Here is a 27,271-nt window from a genome sequence, read left to right on the forward strand (position 1 = left end):
TATACTTCATTCCCTTTTATGGCCGAATAATATTCTACTGTATGAGTATACCAAAATTTGTTTATCTGTTTTTCTGTTGAACATTTGGGTTGGTTCCACCTTTGGGCCATTTGAGTAGTGCTGCTATGAACATTTGTGTCCAAGTATTTTTTTGTGCATTATTTATATATATGGGTATCTACTCCCCCCACCACCATCCCCTGAATTGTGAACTTCTGAATGGTTGGGACATTAAAGGGCTTTATAATTTTCCTTTTCCAAAGCCATAGGCACTGAATTTTCCACTTAGTAAGTGCTCAATGTCTGTTAGAGTGAAGAAAATGTAACACTTCCACAACTCTTTTTTTTTTTGGTCTCCAATGTTGATGTTTTAAAATATACTATCGCATAGTATTCCTTATGGCTAGAACCAAATAGTGAGACAGAGGTACAGGGCCCCTTTCCACCATTACTTAAGCTAAAAGGGCAAGCCAATAGACAGTTTTCCATTATAGTGTGATTTGAGGGGCTTCAAACTGGTTCTGATTTGTTAGTGTTTATGTTGTATAAGTTAATATAGGACTGCTCTTAGACCCAGGTAAGAAGAACCTCTGTCCTGAGCTCCATGCTATAAAGGTCCCACTTTGGCCCCCTTCCAGCCACACCCCTCCCTATGGGGCCAGGAGCCTGTGGGAATAAGGGGTACCTCCCCCTGCTAAACCATGCTCTAGTTACCTGGGACCCCTGGACAGTCCCAAGCCTGCTGCCAGGGCCTACGTGCTCCTCTTAACGCTGTCTTTGAGAGGGCCATCCTTGGGAGGGTTGACTGCCCTGCTAGGATACGTGCTCCAAGGCCTAAGGGGTGCTTGTAGGCCTGGAACAGGGTATGGGGCCTGGTCTAAAAGCCAGGGGGAGGGGGGCGGAGGGCAGCTCTTCCCACATCATCGGGGTGGGTCTTAGAGGAGTCTGAGAATTCTGAATTCCAACCTGGCCTTTCAGGTCATTATGAAGGTACATTTGTCATGGAAGGAGATAAACCAGTAAGTAAAACATGTATTAGTTGATTTAAACATTTCAAATATTTAGACATATGATGAAGCCTTCAAGTGTTACAAATGCTACAGGAGGGCCAGGCTAAATATTTGGTCTATAGCTCCTCTCTCTTCCTCACTCCGTGTCACACTCTGTTACCTGAGCACAGTGGTGCCCCTTGCTTCTGAAAAAGGCCTCTTCCAGTAGCCCATCTTGCCATAGGACTTGGCCCTGTTCCTTGAGCCAGGCTGGAGCACAACCACCAACCACCTCGTCCCTCCTACTCACCCCCAACCACACCCCCCTCCACCCATCTCTCTCCTTGCTCCCAGGTGCTCATACCCAAAACCTCTTCCATAGCACTTCTCCACCATACCAAAGCCCATCGGAGGCTATCAGCTTGGTCATGCACACTTGAATGGAGGTTCTTTATGCGCAGCACAAGCTCTTAAGAACATTTTGCTTCTCTGAAAACCTTCAGGTCTGAGTTGTCGATGTCCTATTTGATTCCCCTCCCCATGTCACAGACACACCGAGAAGGACTGCTAAGCAGGCTTTATTGAATTTATTTGCTTAGGACTACTGAGCAGGCTTTATTGAATTTATTTGCTTAGGACTACTGAGCAGGCTTTATTGAATTTATTTGCTTTGCATATATCAAAAAATTAGGAAAGCTAAAAGAAGGTGGAAACTTATCAGAATGTGCTCTGGGCACTAAAAAAACTTAACGTCTTCATTTAAAAACAGCGTTTTGTTGTTAACTATGGAAAAGAAATTGTTAATGGAGAGTTCTGAGTGAGAATAACATAATAGAGGTCCACTCTGAGAAAAGGGGGGAGGAAGGTGTAACAGCTAATCTACCAGGACTACCTGGGTAAAGGGCATCTACCTAGACGAACTGCTCACTATGGGAATGCAAAAGAAATAATCAAATCAATTGAAAACCTAGCATTATCAAAAAGGCATTGATATAGTATCAGAAAAAGTAGATGTTTTATAGAGAAAATGCAAAATCCAGCATGTGGTTGTACAGTAACACATTATACCATCATCAGCAAAACCCAGCACCAAGTTTTTAAATTAGCTCTGGCACCTCACTGCCTCTGAACTCTTTTCATGGGGCAGCAACCCACTCAGAATTTAAAGGCCTGCATTTCCATTTAAGCAAAGTATCCCCAAAGTGACAAAGGCAGGCACAATGGTAACTACAGTGAGAAGTCACTTCTGGGTCTCCTAGGAAAATGAGGTTTACTGTCAAGGCATCCAAAGGGAGCTCTCCCTTAGGGTTTGGTGGGTTTGGGAGATGGAATAAAGGGAAAAAACATGGAAAGGAAGGGGTTAAACTAGATGAGACTCTAGAGTGGTCTGCACCTCAGAAAGCCAGCAAATTAAGGGACTGACTCTGTGAGTAAAGGTACTGTGTATTCACTCCTTGACCTGGGAGTTCTTAATGGAGGCAGTGCTACAAAAGAAAAAGACTGCATGGCAGGATGGGAAGGGCAGACTCAAAATTTGCTGGGCTGCCCGCCTCTCACAACTGACCATGTCTCTCATCCTCACTCCTCCTCTCCCAATCTCTCTTTTTGGCTTTCCCTCTTCCCCATGGTTGGGGGTAAGTGGGTCACTGGGGAGGTGGGGACTGTCCAGCCTAGTAACTTCTGAGGCATGCACCCCTAGTAATGAGGGCAGGGAGAGGCTTTTAATCACTTAATTTAATCACTTAAGGCTTCTAGGTAGCAGAAAGTTCATTGTTCTGTGGCTTTGAGCTTGCAGTCTAGCTTTAGACTAAAGATTTGGGAAGCAGAGGCTGCTGAGGGGAAGGGACCAGAAACTGGGTTCCGTGGAGTTCTCCACTTGAAGGCTGGAGCCAGAGGGGAAGGAACTGGCGTCAAGACCATGAGCTTGCCATCTGCCCGATGGGAAGTACAGCTCTTGGCTTCTGTAGAACACTGAATTTCAATGGGGTCGTAAGTGCTTAAACAACAGAATATGTATAATAAGAGGCACATTTACATTTCTGGGCAACTGAGGTCACAGTGGTACTGTGACAAGAGGCCAAATACTGATGGACTAACCATCCAGAGGAGTAGGATAATCCCCAAGAGGCATTCTACATCACAGGCAGGTGCTCACTGCTGCCAGGCCTGTGACAAGTTGACATGGAACATGTGCAAAGAAGGAGCTCTGTACAAGTGCTCTGTGTGTGACTGTCACCCAAGTGGCCAGCACTGGGGGACCTCAGGGATACAAGGAAGGTGTTTCAAGGAGTAGTGGGCTGATTGGGGGACTGGCTGTGCAAAATTTTTCTTGGAGACCCAGAATCTTCACTTCTACCACCTCTTTAGGAGCCCTTGTAAAGCTTGGAGCAGCAACCAAATAATTGAAGCATTTATTTAGGCTTATAAAACCTAAAAGCCAGTTATTTGGCCAAATCATTCGGACGTTCCCATTAGAATTATTTTATTTGATCAAAGGAAATGACAACCTTTTAGTTGCTCTGATAAAATGTTTTTGCTTTTTCCCTTCTAAGGCACATTGTCCAAAGATAAAGATTTCACAATTCTACAGCAGTGCAAACATTTTCTATGGTTTTTACATAGGAAATGCTGGTTTTCCAGATGCTGGCAGTGACTGTACTGAATGTTAGGCATTCATGGCATTTATTTCATTCAGATAATTATAAGCTTTAATTCCCATTTCTAAGGCTCTTTTGCTTAATAAAAAATAGTCACGGTAAAGAAATCCCTACATAGAATTAATACAGCTACTGGCAATTATTATCTAAAATGCTACTGCTCCATCATGCTCTCTGTTATGTGGCTCCATGCTTCGGCTTTCTTCTTGGCCACAGAGAACCAGACAGGCTCAGCCGGCTCAGCTGGGAGAGTTGAAGATCGTTTGGTTTTTTTTTTCACGTCAGGCACTTGATATATCTTCTGATCATCAAATGCAACTGCAACCACAGCAAATAACACACAAGCAATATGAATCCTCAGGATATTGGGGTATGTTGTTTATGGGATGCAATAAAATGTCCCCTCCTTCAGGTTTTCTCTGATACCCCTGCTCTTAGTGCTTTTCAACTCCTGCTCCCTTTGTTGCCAGGTTTCTAAAAGTCAGTTCATGGGCAGTGCGATGGGTGGCATGTCAAAGGGGTGAAATCAACATGGCTATGACCACAGGGGCCTGGATATGGGAAGACCTAAGAGATAATATTTAGAGCTATAACTGCCAATCTTTGGGTGGCTATTATTGGATTGTCTTATTCTTTTGAACTGAGACCAGAGGGGAAACATATTGTATCTGTCCAGTTTTTAAAATTTCAAATAAGGTAATGCTATTTTTGTTTTGCCAACTCATAATGTCATGTGAAATGAAGTGACTGATGACTCAATAGATCCACCCAGTAAAAGTCAATGCTAAACAATTTTGTACCAACTACCCTGGCCAAGCAGACAACCTCCCTATTCCCCAATTCCGCTCTCTCCCTCATCCTGCTTTGTGGTTAATTGACTTAGTGGCTTAGACTCAACCAGGGTTCTCAACCCTGGCAACATATTAGAATCACCTAGGGCTCTTTTAAAAATACCAATGCCCACACCATTTCCTGAACGAACTGAATTAGAATCTCTAGCAAAAGAGCCAGGGCCATTTATAATTTTTAAAAAATCTCACCAGATGATTCTAATGCACAGTGAGAGTTGAGAACCATAGTACCCGTGAGACCATTAATGGCTGTGAGCAGGTCAACTGCTATTTCGTGGCCAGACAATGGGTTCCTGAATTCCTAGTCTAATTTTTTCATGAGGTGAATTAAGGGAGAGGACAAAGAGAGTCCAATATAAATTCCTCCTCCTTTCCCCCCTGCTCCTGCTGAAAAAAATCCCTCTGGCACACAACTCTTACTGATGAGATCACATTCTATTCCATCCCAGCACAGTGTTTTTTTAACTGTTAACATTTCTCTACCTCCCACATCTCTGCTCAGAATACAGAGGGGCTGAAAGAAGCCTTTTAAATAATTAAACACAATTCAATAGTATTAGGACATTATAGTGGATTATTTTCAATAGTTTCATTGGGGATGTAGAAAGTGATAAACACTGCTTTGCTATGACCTGGAAAGTGACTTGGTACTTTCCTCTTGCATACCCAGCCACAAGAATGTTTCAGTGAGTGACCACAGTTTTGTGCTTAGACAGCTGCTTCAACGAGGTGAAAGACTGGATGACCCTCTGAAAGTTACACACTGGACTTATTTATAGTGGTCATAATAATTGGATTTTCCTAAACCAAGCTAATATCTGTGTCTAACGGAAGAGCCTTGAGAGAATCATAAAGCTGATTTGGGAAGTAAGAGACATGTTTTATCTGAGCTTGAATTTGCAAAAGTTTCACAACATTCTGCCTGTGTTTTGGGGGGTCGGGGTGTATGATTCTACCTGATTTGGTAGATGCAGGTGGCTTCATCTGCGTCTTCTCCTGTCTACGGACATCAGAAATGATAATGCTTCTTTGTTGGTTTTTGTTTGCAGTGCCAGCTCCCTTTAGTACAAAAATGCAAACAGAAAGCTTGTAAGTCCTGACATAAAAACAGCAAATTACTTATTCAGAAGACCACAGGGCACAAGCCCTGTCCTGGGTACTATGAGTTCAACAGTAATCAAAAGGAAGCATATAGACACAGACATAGACACAGACACAGATATAGATATAGATATAGATATAGGTGTACATATAGGAAGGAAGTAGCACTGAGCCCCTTGGTTTGGGATTTAGGTTCACAAAACAAAAGATGGCTCAAGTTTACCACCTTTCAGATCTGGAAGAAAAGGTTGCCTAATTATATAAATAATGTAAAAAGGGCAACACGAGAATTATTTAACTTAAGAACAACCTTATCTGTAGCACTTTACCAGCACTTAACAGCAAGTTAAAAGAATGTGGTGATCACACACACACACACAAAAAAAATGACCAATTCATTGAAGTGAGTTCCATAAGATTACTACTTTGCAAAACTTGCTAACATATGACTTGAAGCACTCCTTTTATTAGAAAGTGATATAACTGTAAGTCCTTCCAAAATTTTAGTTGGGGCTTTTTGAATTAACCTCTCCACAACTGGTCTAAATTAATGAGTTTATATACATTAGTGTATTTTCCCCTGACAAAAGCTTTAACCAAGGTTGACTTTACCCCTGTACGATCCTGCTCCCATATAAATACTAATGATGAAAAAGAAAAGGTCCTTAAAGCAAAGAGTGAAACAGTTTCTCACATGGTACCTCAACAAATTTAGTAAGCACTTAAAAATATAGGAACTTAAACATATCTCTTGATATGTAAATTTGATGTTTTCTTGAGTCAGTTTTCTGTAGTTCTGACAAGAGGGGGGCAAGACATTATCCCATCATCCCTGATCCACATGCGGTACCATTAACCTAGTTCATCACATAAAATTTTTTTTGTAACCTACAAGTAAGTGCCACACCAAACCAAATCAATATGTCGAGGTGCAAACACCAAACTCATAAATATAAATTGTTATGTACCGATAATGGAAAGGTACTCAGAAATGAAATGTTAAATGAAAAAATAGTACTTACAGTTTGATTCCATTTATAAAAATAAATTTACATATTTATAGGCATTAAATATCTGTAAGGGTAATCACTCAACTCTTACTTCAGTGGTCACCTTTGGTTTATTTATTTATTTTTTATGACTTACTCCTTATTTCTGAAACAATTTCATGGAACCCTGTTCTCAAATATTTAGAACAGGATTCGATTTATAGACTCTCCCCATATTCATTACTTTTCACAAACCCTCTAAGGGCATAAAGCGGGGCATGTTTGTATAAATACAGAGCAAGTCTCCCCCCCACCAAGTCCTCCTGCCTTGATTAATGCTCCCAAAGAGGGGAGGGAGCTGCATGTCTGGCAAAGTTCCCAGAGGAAGCGTAACCAGTGGCTCCAGCAACCTTTTTGGAGTGTTTTCCGGGCTGCCCCAGGTCCTACCCTATATCTAGGCTCCTTAGTCACTGCCTTGGCTCCAGCTCTGCTCTTGAATTTCGGCTCTTTTATAGGAATGCAGGCCTCGAAATCCCTCTTCCTCTCCTTTACCGTGGTTATCCAATCTGGCTCTGAGATGGCATAACCCAGCTGTTGACCAGAAGGCTTTCCTGAGAAAGGAATGAAAGGAGTTAGAACTGAAGCAAGGCAGGCAGGGGCTTAAGCCTGGCTAGGGCTTACCCACAATATGCCCCAAATGGGATCCTTGCTAATTGCCATACGAATATAAACAGATATCAAGCAGAGAGGGGTTCCCTTCTTTTGTGCCCTCCCTACAACCTGGCAAGGCAGGAGTTCCTTGGGTAGTTAAGAAGCTGTACTTAAAAGTGGGCATACTGTCCCCTTACTGGACTCTTTCCTTTTCTTGTCCATCCCTCTTTCCATCTCCAAAGTAGGGTAGGGCAATGGTTGCCAGGTGGACTGGGAAAATTTCTGGGAGGCTCAGGCCATTGATGTCATTCCCCTAACTCCAAGGAAAATCTTATAGTATTTAATTCATAGTCCCTCATGCAAGTATACGGTTACACAGGTATGATTACAGGTATATACAAGACTATGTGACAGTGCGTGTGAAAGGGCAAAGGTTTGGGGAGAGATTAGTGCTCAAATGGTCACCTCGCTCTGGATTCTTAGACATTTCAGGTGAGTGAAGAAGCTGTACTGTAGAAGTACAAGCATTTACAGTAAATTAAGGTTTCAGGCTGTGAGTCTGAACATAGTGCTCTATGAGTGAGTTGGCTTTAAAACTCCACAGTGTTGGGGAGGGGCATAATATATGTGAAAGCATTTTGAGAAAAGCATAAAATTCCATCCAATGTAATGTGTACAGCAGGTGGGTGAGAGGTCATGTGTCCATTACAAAATATGTATGGATGTCCAAAGGGGAGACCCCCTTGGGAAAGGGAAGACTCAAAATTAGCTACCTTCAAGTCTATTAATCTAGAATGGGGGCATTATCCTGCCCCCAAATCCACAAGCCAGCCCTGTCGATGCAACAACTCAGTAGGCAAGGCTAGAATAGACTTCAAGGCCCATTCCAGGATTTGCTTTCCGCTCTTCCCTCCACTTAGTACCTACTTGCCATCTGGAGAGATAAAAGTCTCACCTGGGGTCTTGTAAGCAGGCTGCTTCTTGGCCATGTGTTCAAATTTGGGCCTGCTCTGTGGCTTCTCTGCAAACTTAGATACTGTGGTGAGCTTGTCTATGGTGTCCATGAGCCTCTCGGAAACTTTTCCTCTGACTTTCTTTTCTCTACCCGCAGAGGATGAAACTGGGCGCAAGGTCAGTGAAGGAAAGTGGGTGAAGTGTTTCTCGATCTTAGGCTTTTGCAAGGAAGGGGTTTTTCTCAGTTGAACTCCAAAACAGTTTTCAATATCAGCCTGCATGGTGGGTGAGCTTGAGCGGCTGTTATCTCCATCACCACTCTCAAGAACTTCCTTCGCAGAGTAAGTGCTCTCAGAAACGCCCCAGGCAGGAGCAATGGTGAGCTTCCCAGGTCTGGTAGCAGGGGTAGTGATGTTCTTAGGAAGGTCTTTGGAGACTTGGCTGTGTTTCTTGGTTTTGTATGGAGAAGGATGGCCTTCTGGTAGGGACTGGCTGCCAGAATTTCTCTCAGAAATGGTTCCCTCAGCCGCAGCACTCACGGAACTTGAATAACCCTGTTGCTGATATTCAGGGTCTCCAAAAGCCTGGAAAGCGTGACTGGCAGGCAGGTGTTCCTTACGACTGCTCCACTCCAGAGGTACATTTGCCGAGCCTGTTGAGAAGATCTGTGACTGGAATTCAGACCTACCCAGGGCTTGAAACGGGCGTCTGGAAGGCAGCCGCTCTTCAGAGCTCTTCCTCTCTTCAGGAGATCTGTCAGAAACTGAGACTTTTTGCTTGTACTCCAGCTTCCTCAAGGCCTGGGAAAGCTGTTTGGGAGGCAGCTGCTCTTTAGAACTGCTCTCTTTCACAGGATCACTCTCTGAATATGAGAAAACTTCTTGCGGGTCTTTGGGCTTCCCCAAGGACTGTAAAGTGTGTTTCATAGGCAGCATCTTCAAAGAAATGCCTCCCTCAGGGTCAGCTCTCTCCTCATCTGAGATAGTTTGGTGCTCAGCTTCAGACCACAACAAAGATTTGAAAAGATGTTCTGGAGGCAGAGGATCCACATAAAGGCCCCCCTCAGTAGCAGGGCTCTTTGAAAAGACGTGCTGTGCCATAAACTTCACGAATGACTGGGAAGGACTGGGATGCAGCGATTTCTTAGGAATGCTTTTTTCAACAGCCATGTTCTCTAGATGTGCAGACATTTCCTGAACTTTAGACCTCACTGAGAACTGGGTGGGATATTCGGGAGGTAGTGGACTCTCAGAAACGCCCCATTCAACAGCAGCACTCTCCAAATTGGAGGATATTTTCTGGACTTCACGTTTTACAATGGACCAGGAAGGATGTCTGAGAAGCAGCAGCTCCACAGAAATGTCCCTCTCAAAGGCAACACTCTCTGCAGAGACTTGTTGCTCAAATGCAGGGCTCATCCGTGGCTGGAAAGGGTGTGTGGTAGGACTTGGCTCCACAGCAATGCTCCCCTTAACAGCAGCGCTCTCTGTACCTGCAGAGACTTCTTCCTTGACTACTGCTCTCATCAGGGGCTGAGAACGATGTCTGGGAGGTAGTGCCTCCATAGAAAAAGCCCCTTCTGTAGTTGTAATTTCTGGACCAGAGGAGACATTTTGCTCAACTTTAGGCCTCGCTGGGTGCTTTGAAGACATTCTGGGTGGCAGTGGTTCCACAGCAATGCTGCCCTTAACAGCAACGCTCTCTGTACCTGCAGAAACTTCTTCCTTGACTACTGCTCTCATCAGGGGCTGAGAACGATGTCTGGGAGGTAGTGCCTCCACAGAAACAGCCCCTTCTGTAGTTGTAATTTCTGGACCAGAGGAGACATTTTGCTCAACTTTAGGCCTCGCTGGGTGCTTTGAAGACATTCTGGGTGGCAGTGGTTCCACAGCAATGCTGCCCTTAACAGCAGCGCTCTCTGTACCTGCAGAAACTTCTTCCTTGACTACTGCTCTCATCAGGGGCTGAGAACGATGTCTGGGAGGTAGTGCCTCCACAGAAACAGCCCCTTCTGTAGTTGTAATTTCTGGACCAGAGGAGACATTTTGCTCAACTTTAGGCCTCGCTGGGTGCTTTGAAGACATTCTGGGTGGCAGTGGTTCCACAGCAATGCTGCCCTTAACAGCAACGCTCTCTGTACCTGCAGAAACTTCTTCCTTGACTACTGCTCTCATCAGGGGCTGAGAACGATGTCTGGGAGGTAGTGCCTCCACAGAAACAGCCCCTTCTGTAGTTGTAATTTCTGGACCTGAGGAGACATTTTGCTCAACTTTAGGCCTCGCTGGGTGCTTTGAAGACATTCTGGGTGGCAGTGGTTCCACAGCAATGCTGCCCTTAACAGCAACGCTCTCTGTACCTGCAGAAACTTCTTCCTTGACTACTGCTCTCATCAGGGGCTGAGAACGATGTCTGGGAGGTAGTGCCTCCATAGAAACAGCCCCTTCTGTAGTTGTAATTTCTGGACCTGAGGAGACTTTTTGCTCAACTTTAGGCCTCGCTGGGTGCTTTGAAGACATTCTGGGTGGCAGTGGTTCCACAGCAATGCTCCCCTTAACAGCAACGCTCTCTGTACCTGCAGAAACTTCTTCCTTGACTACTGCTCTCATCAGGGGCTGAGAACGATGTCTGGGAGGTAGTGCCTCCATAGAAACAGCCCCTTCTGTAGTTGTAATTTCTGGACCTGAGGAGACTTTTTGCTCAACGTTAGGCCTCGCTGGGTGCTTTGAAGACATTCTGGGTGGCAGTGGCTCCATAGAAATGGCCCACTCAACAGCAGCGCTCTCTGGACCTGCCGAGGCTTCTTGCTCAAATGCAGTGCTCACCCACGGCTGGGAAGGGTGTCTGCGAGGCACTGGCTCCACAGAACGGCTCCGTTTTGCAGAAGCACTCACTGAACTGGAGGAGACTTTCTGCTGAACGATAGGCCTCACGACGGGCTGAGAAGGGTATGTAGGAGGCAGCTGCTTCTCAGAAACACTCCACTCTTTAGGAGCGTTCTTTGAAACTGAGGAGACTTCTTGTTGGTCTTGGGGCTTCCTCCAGGCCTGGGTAGGCTGTCTGAGATGGTAATCTTCTTGCAGGCTGTTCCAAAACTCCTTAACACTACTGAACTTTTCAGCATAACTATCAGATTCCGTGGAGACTTCTTCATCTTTAGGCTCCCGTAAAGCCTGGGAAGGCCACTTGGGAACCAGTTGCCCCTTAGAGCTGCTCAATTCCACACCGAAACTTTTTGATTCTAGGATTTGTTCAGCTTCAGGCTTCCCTGAGGACTGGGAAGGGTGACTGGGAGCCAGTTCCTCAGAACCACTCCCATTGTCGGGAGTGCTCTCTGAACCAGAGGAGACATTTTCTTCAGCTTCAGGCTTCCCCAAGGACGGGGAAGGGTATCCAGTAGCCAGCAGCTGTTCAAAACGGCCTAATTTTACAGCTAAGCTTTCTGATTCTGGGAAGACTTCTTGCTCCCCTTCAGGCTCCCTCAAGGACTGTAAAGAGTGTCCAGGAGTCAGCTTCTCCTCAGAACCACTCTCCTCCTCTGAAGTACTCTCTGAACCTGTGCAGACGACTTCTTCAGCTTCAGGCTTCCCCAAGCACTGGGATGGGCTTCTGGGAGGCAGACTCACTGCAGAAATGCCTCCTCTCTCTGCTGTCATGCCTGAAACACTTGCTATAAAGGCCTGGAGAACATTCCTAGGAGGCTTTTTTTTGCGGATACTTGGGACATCCTGGGTTGACTCCATTTTGAATTGGGCATTTTGCAAATCAAAGCTGGAGGCTTCCTCCTTTTCTGACTGAATATGAGAAGGATCCATAAACACCTGAGACTCTGCTGCCAGTGAGAGAATGGTCTCTTTTTGGGTCATTGATAAAAGAGAAGCTCTGGCTTCTGTCTTCTTGGCTCCAGAAGCCCCATCTTCAGGGTATGGTGGTGGACCACTCACCGTGGACTCTTTCATGTCTTCAGGTATGGCTTGTGGTGCTGATGCTTTTCTCGCTTTGTAATCTACGTCAGCATTTCTCCTTCCCATGTCATCTTCATCTGAAAGCAACTCCTGAGGAGTGGCAGTTTCAGCTTGGGAAGCTGTGAGCTGCTTCATGACTTGCTTCTCCAAGGACAGGTAAAAGAAATTCCAATCCCTGGCAGTCTTAATGATAGGTGAAGACTCAGCTCTATAGCCCCGGCTGTAATCTCGACTGGTTTGCTTAAGGGTTCTTCCTTTGACGCTACACTTGCTCAGTCCAGAAACAATTGGTATTCTTTTTCTTCGTCTTCTTCCACATGTTGCTAACTTTATGTAGTCCACACTCTCAGCATCATCGGTGTTTGCAGCCTGATCTTTTGTCGTCTCATCATAAATCTCAGTGCTGCTCTGTTCCTGACTTAGGGGTCCTGTACCAAATAGAAATAAGGAAAGGAGAAAGATGTGTGCTTTTGATTTCCTAAAATAAGAATATTCTGCCCTGGCCCAATGGTTATCTATTTGCTACTGAAGTCCTTAGTATAAAGAAGCAGCTATTTCGGAGACAGAACAACTTGGTCCCTATTTGCCTTCCCCAGTTGGAAAATTTTAAATCAAAGGGAAATCCCAATTCTATGAACTGATTCCAGGATTGGCTCATTACCATGTTATCAACAGTCTGGTCCACCATTAGGTGTGAGACACATCAAAAGGAAAATTTTGAACTTGTAACAATGATTACCTTTGAGGAAACTGACTAGGGCAGGGGGAAGGGAAATTTTTATTTTCTAATTAGTATTTCTATTTTCTACTTAATATTTATCTGAACTGTTTGAAATTTCATATCATGTGCATGCATTGCTTTACTTTTTAGAAAGGTGTCAATGGGAGTTACCTGGGAAATAGGATTCTGGCCCCCTTTTTTCCTATCCTTTTGTACTAAAACAATCCTATGTAACACACAAGCAAAGTGCAATTCTTTGAATACATTCAAAGCAACTCTTAGAGCGCCTTAAGAATTGTTATCGGTCTACAGGCTTCAGGTCAAACACAAGGTAGCAGCTGAACAGATTGCTCCTCTCCTCTCTGTACTTTTTCTAAGGAACTCAGTTTGACCCCCAGGTGGGAGGGCCGCTTGCTGCCATTCCTCCCTCACCATCCCCTGCATCCCTAGCTTTGCCTAGTGGTTTCATATGCAGCATATAATGCTGAGAATAGCTGGTTGTGCTCCAAACCACTCCCATTATGTGAATGGGAAAACCAAGCAAAGTATCTGCCCCCACAGATATTGACGCAGTTCTATCCTCTGTGTGTAAAAGACAACTACTAAAAAATAAATCAGAAAAAAAGACGAAAGATTCCTCATTTAACCTTTCTTTCTTTTTGTGAAGGATGGTTTCGTGGTTTTGTTAGTTTCCATGGGAAAATGTGTTTAGGGATATCCTGTCTTTGAACCCACATGTGAAATCCTTTGTGGCAAAAAAAAAAACCGTGAAATAACTGTTCAACTTAATTTGTGGAACTGGAATTTTGTTGGATCAAATATTTTTTGAAATTAGCTTGCCATCAGCTGGAGCCAACATCCACATCCACACACACGCAAACACACACAGAGATTTCTCACTCTGGTGGTATTTGTTGTTTAGAGATTCGATAGGTGTAGGCTGCCAAAGACATCTGTCTGCAGCTGCCCAAGCCCTCTCTACCCATGATATGGGAACTGGTCTCATTGTTAACACAAGATTTTTTCCTCCTTACTGTAAGGCAACTAAAGAGAATTTTTTTTTTTTTTTTTTTTTTTGGCCAATTCTGTTATTCTTGTCTGAGGAAGAACTCTGAAGGGGAAATCACTGGCTGCACTTTGATACCTGGCTCATTGAGGAACTCAGCACGTACATCAGCTGCAGAGAGGATTAAACAAATGTGCAAACAAAACAAAATACCCCTCTGGTTGGAAATTCATTTAGATAAAATCAGAATCCAGATATGACCCTTTCCCTAAATCCCAGACAAGTGGTAGTTGTATTAATTTGGCAGTTCAGCTGGAGTAACCTGGACCACATTAGATGCATCTTAAACTGAAAGCTTTCTGAGGACCAAGGGCAGCAGTCCTGGGTAGTTCTTGTTTATAGCTCCTGTCACATAGCACTGCAATGAAGCCTGCAATACATATTTCTGGTTGAAAGTGAGGATATACAAACCTGCACTGTCTTTTTTCATCTCTTTTAGGTCAGCTTCCTCGGGTTTGGTTGTACTCTTTTCTTCTTCAGAAGCCAGTGGAAGTCTTGGCTCTTCCTGCCTCGGTTTCACCTAAAATAGGGAAAGAAAGAGCTTGAATCTGACTGACATGCTCTCCACCCATCTCTGCACGGTTGTCAAAGAAAAAAAGAAACATCAGGAAAAAAGCCCTTGATGCTGAGTGTGTAACAACTCCATTAAAAATGGAAGTTATTTCCAATGGCATCCATCAAGAAGTCCCTAGGGATCATTTTACCTGTTGGAAGTGATTCATCCAGATTTGGAGTTTCTAATCTCTGGGTGACATGCTCTAGGGATCTCTCTCAACACCCTGGAAACTACTGAACCACACTGGAAGGTCATACATTTGAAGATGGGGTTTTGGCACCTGACAATAATCATGACCTTGGCAACCATGAAATTCTGAGATCTGCTTCCCTGGACCTGTGAGTCAAATTTAAATCCTGTCAGGCTTCTTTATAGGGAATCTAGTGAAAGCTTAAATTATGTCTTTCCAGCTTAAAAAAAAAAAAAAAAGGATTGGGGTTTTGTTGGGAGGAAAGAGAGAAAAAGATGAATGGTTCGGCCTTTACACTGAATTGGTTGAAATTGGTTTAGTATTAACAAGGTTTTCAAATAATGACTTTGCAGCACTGGAAATGTCAGAGTGGCACTGAATTGATGGGTGTCCAGAATTTGCTTAGTGTAAGCCCTTTATGGCATGCATCTAAATACAAACATACAATTCTTTATACTCCCACTTGAAGTGCCTGTGCAAACAGACTCAGGTCAAAATAATTTATTTTTGAGTAAATGAGGTCAGATAGACCTGGGTTCAAATTTTGTCTCCGTCATTTACTCACTGAATAGCCTTGGGCAAGTTATTCTCTGAATCTCCATGTCCACATCTATAAATTAGGGATGAGGGGAAACTTCCTATTGGACTTGCAGATTTAAGAAATTCCAGAGCAGAGAGGAAGTGGTAGCAGCCCCTATGTCATAAATGATCCTGGACCTTTTTATATTAATCCATGTGTCAGGCAGAGAGTCACAGGAAGTAGATGTCTGAGAGGATGCAGCCCAGGCCCTTTTCCCATTAGACTATGCAGAAGGAAGAAAGTCAGAAGGGTCACACTGTTTCCCTTAGCCAACACTCTCCATCTCCCAGGTTTGTGGTAAAGTGTCCAGGGGATAATGCATGTATAGTGTTTAGCACCTAGTAATTGGTCACCCCTTGCTTGATACCAAACCAAGGAGATCCTTTCAAGGCCACTGGAAGACCTCCCTTGGCCCCCTTGCTCCTCTAACTGTAGTTTCAGCTTGTATTTTGTCCACATTCTAAAGTGAAATCGAGATGTCTAAGTTAGAGACAACATGGTGAGATGAAAAAAGTACTGGACGGGAAGTCATAAACCTGGATTCTGGCCCTACCTCTGCTACCACCTGGGTGTTTGACTTTGGACAAGTACCTAAACTATTTGTGCTTTAATGGCCTTCCCTATAAAATGCTTGTACTACACAGTCTTTTAGTTTCTTCCAGCTCTGATGGACAGCCTCATACTTTTAGCCCAGAATCACTGGAGAATTGGGTGTTGACCAAGGTGAAATTTCCAGCTAACTGACACATCATTTTAAACATCAGTATCTTCTAATTCTTAACTTTTAGTGAAACTCTTTTCCATAAAGCATTACTTCCCTATCTTCTTAAACAAGGACCCAGGAACACACTCCACCTTTTCTTAATGATGCAGACAAATAAGGAACATGATCTATTACATTGGACTATAATACAGTGTGGCTCTGAGGGACCTACTGAAGTAGACAAGGTTCTTGACTCTCTATACTAAATGGTCCCAGATTGTTTCTGTCATATCTCTCTACTATCAGCTGTCACTTCTCTTTGCTGTCAGGTCTGATCTGCAGCCAGGTTTTAAACATAGTAGGTTTGCCTACGTATAGCTCTGCCTGCTAGAAAGTCATGTGGCAGCACTTTAAGATATCTATGTTGAGATCTTTGGAGGGGTTAACAGCTGAGTTCTGAATGTTTGGAGCTGCTGGAATCCTGACCTCCAAATAACTGGAACAGTGATGCAATTGTAACTTATGGGTCTCATCTGATTAATAACTAAAAGAATCTTGATCTCGGCTACGATTCAATATTCTGTACAAAGGGGGCTGAGTGAATCGCCCGACACTAAGCCAATAAGCAGTTTCTGGCAGTTTAAGTCACTGTTTCTGCTTTCTTTAGTCCCAAATGGATAGGACACCCTATCCAATAGATGCAAGCTTGCTCACCCGTCTGGGGGTGTCAAGCCCAGAACAGTGCCCTCGACTTTGTCGTCCCTGCTTAGGGTATGGGTCTCCTAAACCATACCATTTCCCTAGGAGCAGTTTGCAAAGATTAGAACTCGTCTTTTTAAAATATATATACAGGAGCCTATTCTCGGGTCTCTTGAAGGACTTACAGTTGCCCAAAGGTTCTTTGTCTTCTGAGGATTTAAAGCTATCTTGTGTCTAGCAGCTGAAGAATCCAAACAGCCCTGGGAGGTGGCTGGGGTGCTGAAACCAACAGGCGGCTGGGTGTTCCTGGGAGAGGCAAGCCCGGCAGACGCAGTCGAGGACTGTGAGCAATCGGATCCAGATGCTAAATCACTGAAGCTCTGGAGAGAGTGGGAGAAAATAAACGAGTCAACCCATGTGCTGTCATTGGTCTCAAAAGTTGGAAATTCTTCTGGCTAAAGAATTCCTAAAGAAGAAATCCTTCATGAACTACTGTCCCTTTTTCCTACACTTTGGTCAATAAGCTCATTAGAGGCAAGCTGCATACTTCTAGTGGTTCCCTTGCGGATGAAAACAAGAAACAGAAAGGAGTTTGGGTTGTTCCCCTGCTTAGAAAGCATTCAGGGGTGCCTCATTGCCCTCAGGATAGGAACACAACTGCTTAATGGAATTTATAAGGTTAGAGGGTTTGCATATTCTCTTGTCATATCCCTTTCTTATTGACAGGAAGACATCTGGCTGGGGTGAGAGGCAGAATCTGTATCAGTGAAACCCAGCAGGGATCTGGGGTTTCTACACTGGAGGGTTGGGTAGAAAGAAGAAAATCAGGTTGGAAGAAATCCTGTCTGCAAGCTGCGTTCTCATAGTCAGCACACTACCTTTGTTTATATTTACTATTCATGGGTGCAAGGATGATGGGGGCACGCTGAGGAGCTGAGTGTTCCCACCTCCAATAGGGTAGGGATGAAGCCTGTAACCTTGTCATCATTATGGCTGGCCTATGTCTCTCCAAACTATTTGGTTCTGTATGGAACACCTACTTGGATTTCCTCTATAGGAGCTTCAAAATTGTCTGCTCCGGGCTTCTGGACATAGCATTTTCCACATCTCCAAGAGACACCCCAGAGCTCATTCCATTCCTAAGAAGCTTCAGATTTCTGTGTTAGCAGAAGCCCCTTTGTTTTTTTTGTTTTTTTTTTTAAAGATGACCGGTAAGGGGATCTTAACCCTTGACTTGGTGTTGTCAGCACCACGCTCACCCAGTGAGCAAACCGGCCATCCCTATATGGGATCCGAACCCATGGCCTTGGTGTTATCAGCACCGCACTCTCCCGAGTGAGCCACAGGCCGGCCCCGCAGAAGCCCCTTTGAAGACCAGGTGATAAGGTGTCTCTCTCCTGAACACCAGTAGTAAAAGATGTAATTTAGCAGGTAGACAGAATTTCCGTTTGTGTTTGCTTGCTAAGTTCTTTTCAAACTAGCTTTGCACAGTACAAGAAATGCCTTTGGTATTTGTAGCTTTCATGTGCCTTCATGGTTCCCACTGCCACTGTATGTTGATCCAGTGATAACCTTAGCTGCTATCTTGGTTCCAAATATGGTCATTTTATAGCCTGTGATTCCAAAGCCTGGGGACTTAACATGGTGCTAATGAGTCAGGCTGATGGTAAACTCAGCTCACCATTCTGTTTTTGACGCTGGGGAAAGGGAGAAGAATTCTACAGTTGTCCTTTGTGGGGTCAATCACATAAAATTAGCAGTGGTCCTAAGCCTTCCTTAACTTCTATATGCAACTGTTATCATAAATTTATATAACACTTCTTCCTGATATTGTCTATTTGGCTTGCGTTATCTCTTGGAATTATGAATTCAATAGTCGGTGTATAGAAAAATAGGTCTGGTTTTATTGTTTTGAACTTCTTTCATGCTTCAGAGTAGTCTTATAGTTCTGGTGTTTTGAGAATGAATGGTAACATTGTCACGTGACCTGGACCCCTGCTGTCTCTCTGACCACATCTCCTACCATCTTCTGCAGACACACTGCGGGTTTGCTGTTCTTCAAACACTCTAGGCATGCTCTCCCCTCAGGGCCTCTGCTGCTCCCCCAGCTAGGCATGCTCTTCCCACACGTCCATGTGGCTAGCTCCCTCACTTCCTTCGGGTCTTGGTTCAAAAGCCGTATTCTCAGTGAGGCTTTCCATGACCAACCTATTTAAAACTTTTAGCCCTGACACTTCATAATCCCCTTCCCTAAACTGTTTTTCTCTTTATCACTTTTATCACTGTCTAACATACTATATGTTTTCCTTATTTATAATATTTATTGTCCATATCCTCCACTATCATATAAACTCCACGAAGAAGGGTTTTCATCTGTTTTATTTACTACTGTATCCCCAGCACCTGGAACTGTGCTTGGTGCATAGTAGTTGCTCAATAAATGGTTTTTGAACTGGTGAATTAATTATCTTAAAAGCTTCTGCTAGATGTTGACTTTCTGAATTATCATCAGAGCAAGCTCTTATACCCCCTGTATCATTTTAGTTATTTTTCCTCAGACTCACTAGCTCCCGCCAAAAGGTAAAAGGAGAAACAAGGAGGTCTGTGGATCTGGAAACCCTAAAAGGAAACCATGCTACTTGCTTTGCATGAACTTACGATAGCTAGACAGCAAGTAAATACATATTTAATTTAAAACATTTTCAATTCAGTTGGCATCCCAAACCTTGTGGTATAAACACTGCAGACAAAAGCACTGTTTACTTTAGTCAAACTCATTCTATACTATAGCAGAAAAATCAGGCTCAGCAAAAATCTGGCAATTTCTGGATTGGGTATGCTCAGGAGAGAGCTTATCTGTCCCCAATCACAGCCTAAGTCAAGAGTCCATCAAACTTAATAACAGCCAGTAGCCTCCCTGTGCTTGCTTGACTCTCATTAAGGAATCTCTGGGCATTGATCTAAATATAGACCCATAGCTATCCTCAAACCTGGGTTAAAAATTAGAGAGGAAAGCCATCAATCGTTATCCTTACCTGACTATAAAGTTCAAGCTCAGACATGTGATTCAAAACAGCCCCAAGAAGATATCTGCCATTGGGTTTTGAGTATTTTATATGAGTATAGAGTATGTGCTTATTTTATGACTTAAATAGTGAATTAAATAAACTATTTATACAATCTCTGGAACTCTGGGCAGTATTTCTCAGCATAAGGTCTGAGAACCCCCCAGGATCAAAATCACCAGGAATGAGTGTTGATAAAGCACATTTTGGGGACATGTCAAGACCTAATGAATAAGAATATCAGGGAAAGGGTCTTAGGTTAGGTTTAACTAGTTCTCCAAGTGAGTCATCTAGGGGCTAAGGTTGAGAACCACTGCCTAGTCCTCTAGCATCAAGAGAAAGCCTCCCATTTTCTAGCAGAAGCACAGTAAGTTCCTAACTAATCCCATTGGTTGCCTTAAAACAGGAGCTAGAAATATATGGATTCCCTCTGAGAAGTGGGGCTCCTTCTTAGGCCCTTCACTTTCTCTCAGACGGTATTTGTCAGGAGCAACCTAGGAAAGTTACCACAGGAGCCAACCACAGGATTTTATGAGTTACCCAGGAAAAGTAAATTGAATCCCTTCCTGGCAGGATTCTGAAAGAAAAGCGAGTGGAGGAAATGGGACTTCTTTCTCTACTTCCCCTTCCCCACTCTCCTTCTACTCCACTCTTTCTTTCCTGCACTCTGAGAGCCAACACACCTGCTCTGTACCCAATGTGCATATTATTAAGGAAAGACGAAATGTCTTCATTTCTTCTCCTGTGTTTTAGAGGGAATTTAGTGCAGGCAAGTTCTCATTAACAGCTGGAGTTAAATGGGCTCCTCTTGCCTCAACATCTGGGAGATGTACCAGGCCTGGAATCTACTAACCCGTAAGCTTCTTGGGGAAGGAACCTGGGTTGGGCCTTGGACCAAGGGAGAGGATCCTTCAGCACTGGTTGGTAGGGAGCTGGACACTTCTTCACTGTTAGCTAGGGTAAGGGCTGCTCTTCAGAAAATTAAAATACATTTTAGCTCCTTTTTTTCCCCTTCTCTCAAGTTTCTAGACCCAGTGCAAAGTAGCTCATTCAATAATTCACCTTTTGGACATCATTTTAATGATTTCTTTTTCTGTTATATGATGCTAGGGTTTTCTCTTTTCCCTTTAACTGTTGATAGGAAAACACTTGAGTAGGAATAGAGAGCAGTTTGGCTGTCTTCTTGGAACAAAGGATAGCCTTGGTTGTTATGTCTTAAATAAGGTCTTTACCTGGTGGCTGTTTAGGCCCACGTTTCATTAATCATTTGGCCTGAAAAGCTGTCATCCTGGGGAAAAAAATATACTCTGACACTACCTGGGAGGGTTCGACACTGGGATGCCGGGGAGCTGGGTTCTGTGTGAGCCATTTAGTCAAAGGCTAGAAAGGCATGTAGTCTTTGGAATGTCTCCAGAAGAAATAACTCGGTGGGAAAAGTGGTTCTTGATGGGCAGCTTCTGTACCAAGAGGTACTGGCACAGGGTATGAGACCCGATATTGACTATTAGGATTTTAATTCCCAGGGTGTATCAAAATGGCTTACGTGCCCATTCCCAGAGTTCCTGTGCAGCTGCTGCTTCACTCAGAATCCCTGTTACATAAAAGCTGTGTGGCCAACATTTTTGTCAATTTGAAAGTTCTAGGAGGTGGAATTTCAGATATTCCCTGAAGCCCTCCTCCAATCGCAATCTCTTCTATTTCTTAATTAGTATAGAGAATAAAAATATGGACTTTGGAATTGAATAGGCCTGAATGTGAGTTACTAGCCATGCCATTTATTGGTTGTTTGACCTTGGACAAGTTCCCCAACCTCTCTGAGCCGCAGTTTCCCTGTCTGTAAAATGGTGGAGATAGTAATACATATTTTAGTGTGTTGAAGTAAAGATGAAATGAACTGATACATGGGAAGTGCTTAGCACAGTGCCTTTCACATAAGAAAGTCTCAGTAAATGTTAGCTGCTGCTGCTAATGCTAGGCATTGGTTGTACAAATTTAGAGAACTGCTAGAGGCCACATGGTTGAGTAAAAAGTACTATAGATTTGGTCAGGAATCTCGGGTTCAAACCCAGCTCCATCTCTGATTGGTTCTGTGGCTTTAGCCAAGTCATTTCACCTGTGAACCTCAAGAAGGGATAGAAAATCTTAATAAAACAAGTAGAGATTGTGTCGGTAATCAAAACCTCTCAACAAAGGAAAGACCAGGACCAGATGGCTTCACTGGTAAATTCTACCAGACTTTTAGAAAAGAATTAACATCAATTCTTGACAAACTTTTCCAAAAAACATAGAAGGAACACTTTCTAACTCATCCTATGAGACCAGCATTAACATGATACCAAAGCCAGATAAAGGGATTACGAGAAAAGAATGGTATAGATCAATTTCCCTTATGAATACAAAAATACTAGCAAACCACATCCAAAAGCATATTAAGTTGATTATACATCATGAATAATTGGGATTTATCCAAGGATTGCAAGTATGGTTCAATATATGAAAATCATTCAATATAATATGGCACATTAATAGAATTAAGGAAAATATTGCATGATCTTCCCAATTGATGCAGAAAAAGCATTTGACAAAATTCAACAACCATTTATGATATAAAAAGAAAAACACTTCACAAACTAGGAATAGAAGGTATATATAAAAGACCCACAGCTAACACCATACTTAATGGTGAAAGACTGAAAGCTTTCTGCCAAGATCAAGAACAAGATGAAGATGTCTACTCTCACCACTTCTATTCAATAGTCTACTAGAAGTTATAGATAGAGCAATTACACAATAAAAAGGAAAAAAAAGGTATTCAAATTACAAAGGGACATGTAAAACTATCTCCATTTACAAATAACACAATCATACATAGAGAAAATTCTCAACAATTCCCATAAATCTATTAACTAATACATGAATTCATCAAAGCTGAAGATACAAGATCAGCACACAAAAATCAGTTGTATTTCCATGCACTACAAATAAACAATCCAAAAAGGAAATTAAAAAAAATACACTTCCATTTATAATAGCATCAAAAAGAATAAAATACTTAAAAAATTTAACCAGGGAGGCATAAGACTTGTACACTGTAAACTACAAAACATTGATAAGAGAAATGTAAAAAGACCTAAATAAATAGAAAGACATCCCATATTCATAGATTGGAAAACTTAATTGTAAGATGATGATGCTCCCTCAAATGATCTATAAATTCAATGTAATCTCTATCAAAATCCCAACAGGCCATTTTGAAGATAAGGAAAAGCTGGTTATAAAATTCATATGGAATTACAAGAGACCCCGAATAGTCATAACAATCTTAAAGTGAAGAACAAAATTGGAATACTTAATACTTTCCAATTTTAAAACTTACTACAAAACTACAGTAATCAAAACAGTATGGTACTAGTATAAGGATAGACAAATAGATGAATGGAATAGAGTTAAGAGTCCAGAAATAAATCCATTCATCTATGGCCAATTGATCTTGATTTTCAACAAGGGTGCCAGGACAATTCAATGGGTAAAGAATAGTCATTTCAACAAATGGTGCTGGGGCAACTGTATCCATGTGCAAAAGAACAAATTTGAACTCTTTATCTCATACCATTTAAAAAAAACTAACTCAAAATGGACCAAAGATGTAAATATGAGTCAAAACAATAATATTCTTAGAAGAAAATATAGACGTAAATTTTCATGATCTTAGATCTGGTGATTAGATATGACACCAAAAGCACAAGTACCAAAAGACAAAATAGACAAATTGGACTTCATCAAAAAATATTTTAAATGTATTCATCAAAGGACACTATCTAGAGAGTTAAAAGACAATTCACAGATTTTGTTAATATATATATTTGCAAATCATATATCTGATTAGGGTTTAGTATTCAGAATATATAAAGAACCCTTACAACTCAACAGCAAAATGATAAACAACCCAATTAATAAATAGACATTCCTCCAAAGAAGATACACAAATTGCCAACAAACACATGAAAATATGCTTAGCATCATTAGTCACCACGGAAATGTAAATCGAAACCACAATGAGATACTGCTTCACACCCACTAGCATGACCATAATTTTTATTAAAAAAAAGGAAAAGGAAAATAACAAGTTAACAAGTGTTGGCCAGGATGTTGAGAGATTGGAATCTTCATATGTTGCTTGTGGGAATGTAATATAAAGTGCATAGCTGCTGGGGATAACAGCTTGGCCGTTCCTCAAAAAGTTAAATATAGAATAACCACATGACCCATCAATTTCATTCCTAAATATATACCCAAATAAATTGGGAGTAGGTGTTCAAACAAAACCTTGTACATAAATGTTCATAATAGCACTGTTCACAATAGCCAGAAGGTAGACAGAACACAAATGTCCATCAATAGATGAATGGCTAAACAAAATGTGGTACATCCATACAATGGAGTATTATTCAGCCATAAATAGGAATGACGTACTAATACATGCTACAACATGGATGAACCTAAAAAAAAATGTTGCTAAGTGAAAGAGGCCAGACACAAAGGCCACTTTTATGATTCCATTTATATGAAATATCCATAACAGGCAAATCCAGAGACAGAAAGCAGATTAGTTGTCGTCAGGGGCTGATGGGAGATAGGAATGGTGAGTGACTACTTAATAGGTACTGGGTTTCCATTTGGGAGAACCAAATAAGTCTGGAACTAGATAGTGGTGATGATTGCATAACATTGTAAATGTCTATAATGCCGCTGAATTGTATACTTTAAAATGGTTAAAATGGTAAATTTTATGTTTTCTGTATTTTCCCACAATAAAAAAATGTTATCTAATTAAATCCTTCCACCAGCTCAGACTTTCCATCCCAATTAGTCTGATTTAGTGGCATTCTGCAGAAAATACTTATAGTCACACCTACTACCAGTCTGTGCTTTAACTTTAGTCCTAAACTAAGTGATTTTTTGTTGACATATCTAACTGAAGGTTGCTTCCCCCATAGGATCTTTTAACATCAAAACAGAGTTTTGTTCTCACTGGACAATTATCTTCATGAAAAATTATGTTTCTGTTTACTTTTTAGTTCCCAAGTTTCATTGCTCTAAACTCTATTTCACTTCAAAAGCCCTTTCAGGTTCAACAATCACCAATGAAATTAAACACACATTAGTTTGATAATGGAAGTGTTAATATGGGCACAATCTACTAATTTGCCAATTGTTGATGGATATTATTTGGTGGACAAACCTAGACATATGAAATATACACATTTGCCTTCTCATGTGTCAACTTCTTTTTCATATGGATATGTGTCTGTGGAACACTACTACATGCCCTAACCTGCACATGCGCAGTTATACTACTCTTACATAACATATTTACAAGACATGCTGAGTCATGCTCAGTCGGATAAGAGGTGAGGGAGCTTGGCCACATCTAAACCACACAACAATTCTTTGAGGCATTTGCTATTGTGGTGTTCATTTTACAGATGGGAAAAATGAAGTTTGAGAGATGATGTAACCAGCCCTAATTCTCCCAGTGGCAAAGCAAGCATTTGAAAGGTCTGCCCAGACTGACAGTGTGTTCTTAACTATCGGGCACTCCTGTCTCCTAACTATCAGGCCAGGAAGGGGAGGTCATACCGAAGGACAAGTTCAGGAGGTTTAAAGGCAACAACCAGAACAGATCATGTGCCTATTTCCTTCAGAAGGGCTGCAGAGGGAGAGTCAGCCTGTGAGCAGTAAGAAAAACTGCTTTGCAGTCTCGGTTTCTTAAGTGACTGAATTCAGTTTGATTCAACAGGAAGATGCTAATAATCTGCTGTTGTATCTTCTTAACAATTTGTGCTCAAATAAGGAGAACATAAAATGTTTTGGAGAGTAATCTAGGCATCCACATTCCTAACACTTCAGATAGGACATCAGGTGAAAATCTGGCAGGGAATAAAACTGGCTCAGACTTGGTATTTCTGACACAACTGTATACCTGAATTTCCTTTCTCACAATCTCCTAGGTGCTCTGAATGTCACTTAATCCATTAAGAATCCTGCCCCTTCAAGGGACCCAACCACTGGCAAATTCCATACTTGCCCCAGCTTCTATGTAGCACCAGGTGTCAGAACCCTTGACTTAATGCTATCAACTACACTGCCATTTGGGGTTGTCATCTTGGCACTTAAGGGACATTTCCCATGTAAAAGTCAATCTAGTTGTTAAAGACTCAGGTCCTATCAACATCCTATGCTGTTTTCAGCCCTGTTTCCCAGGAGAATGACTAAGGGATCAGGCAAAAGGTGTGAGGTGGGGGCCCAAACCAAACATTTAAGAAAACTTGCTTTGGGGCTATTGTGACTTTCCCCATCCCCTTCATTGTGAGAAGTTATTCCCCTAGAATCTTTTTCTTTAATTTTCACAAAAAAATGAATCTTTTTAAAATGGAGTATCTCTGCTGTGAGAGTCTCTCTGTTGCTGGGACTAGGAGGAAAAGAGGAAGGAGTTCTGGAAACAGGTGGCACTTGGTCATGATCATGAGGTGGCAGGGAGTGTAGCCCTGGAGGCAAGTGAAAGCTGGTGTTGATGTTTACAACTGAAGACTGAAACATTCATGGAAGTGACTTTTCCTGCTGTAGTGCAAGAGAGCAACAATCTGCTGACCCTAGGGGCTACTTTACAACCATAGGGTCAGCACCACTGGTGACTATCTCAGTGTTTTCTTCTCCAGCCTGCATGGCTAATGGACCCAGGAGAACTCCTACACATAGTACAGAGTGAGAGATGTGGGGTCTGAAGCAGACATGTCAGATATAAGCCCCATTTACCTTTTGCTATATGCAAAATAATCAGCTTTCCAGTGGAGAAGGGTCTCCTGCTTGTATAGCCTTCGCAGTTACACAGGGATCTTTGTGCATAATCCCATCCACGGCTGCTAAGGGTAGTCTCCCTGGCAATATCTCCAGCTTCCCCTGGAGCATTTCTGGATCAGAATTCCAGAAAATCTGACTGAGCAACAGATACCTCCCATATGTTTAGGATTAGCTAGAGGGAAGAGATTGTCCTATGTACACACTGCATTTTATGGAGGCTAAAGGTGTACCCTTCTCTTTGTCCAGGCAGGTACAAAGAAGTTAGGCATCTTAGAGACTGGGGTAATAGAAAGACCATGAATTTTGAGATCAACACACCTGAGTCAGATTTCCAAGTCTACAACTTATTACCTGGGTGAGATTGAGCAATTTCTTTAACCTCTCTAAGTCTTCATTCAATCTTCACAAGCAACCCTTTGAGGTAGATATTAATATTATACCCATTGTAGATGAGGAAAGAAAGGCCCGGAGAGGTTAAGCAACTAGACCAGGGTCACACTGCCAGTAAGTAGCAGAGTAAGAATTCAAGCTTAGTTATGTCTGTCTGACTCAGCTGCCCATGCTCTGAACAATTCCACTCTATTACCTTAGTGATTGTGGAGTCTGCAGCCCAGATTCCACTTCGGGGCACATATTGGGGCACAGCTCCAAGCGTAGTTGCAGATCTCTGTGGAAG

At 42.4% G+C, this 27,271-nt stretch overlaps 1 protein-coding gene across 1 annotated transcript in view; it reads right to left on the reverse strand.

Annotated features, from left to right (window-relative positions):
• Nucleotides 1-3,800: 3,800 nt before the first annotated feature.
• KIAA1210 (KIAA1210 ortholog) overlaps nt 3,801-27,271 on the reverse strand; it is an 87,588-nt gene continuing 64,117 nt past the window's right edge. Inside the window, 8 exon segments of the mRNA XM_063084899.1 lie at nt 3,801-3,964; nt 5,454-5,556; nt 7,035-7,198; nt 8,194-9,786; nt 10,765-12,582; nt 14,353-14,461; nt 16,855-17,049; nt 27,182-27,262. Of these exon segments, the coding sequence (XP_062940969.1) occupies nt 3,801-3,964; nt 5,454-5,556; nt 7,035-7,198; nt 8,194-9,786; nt 10,765-12,582; nt 14,353-14,461; nt 16,855-17,049; nt 27,182-27,262 (4,227 nt within the window).

The sequence above is a fragment of the Cynocephalus volans genome, chromosome X (genome assembly GCF_027409185.1).
Source record: "Cynocephalus volans isolate mCynVol1 chromosome X, mCynVol1.pri, whole genome shotgun sequence".
Lineage (NCBI taxonomy): Eukaryota > Metazoa > Chordata > Mammalia > Dermoptera > Cynocephalidae > Cynocephalus > Cynocephalus volans.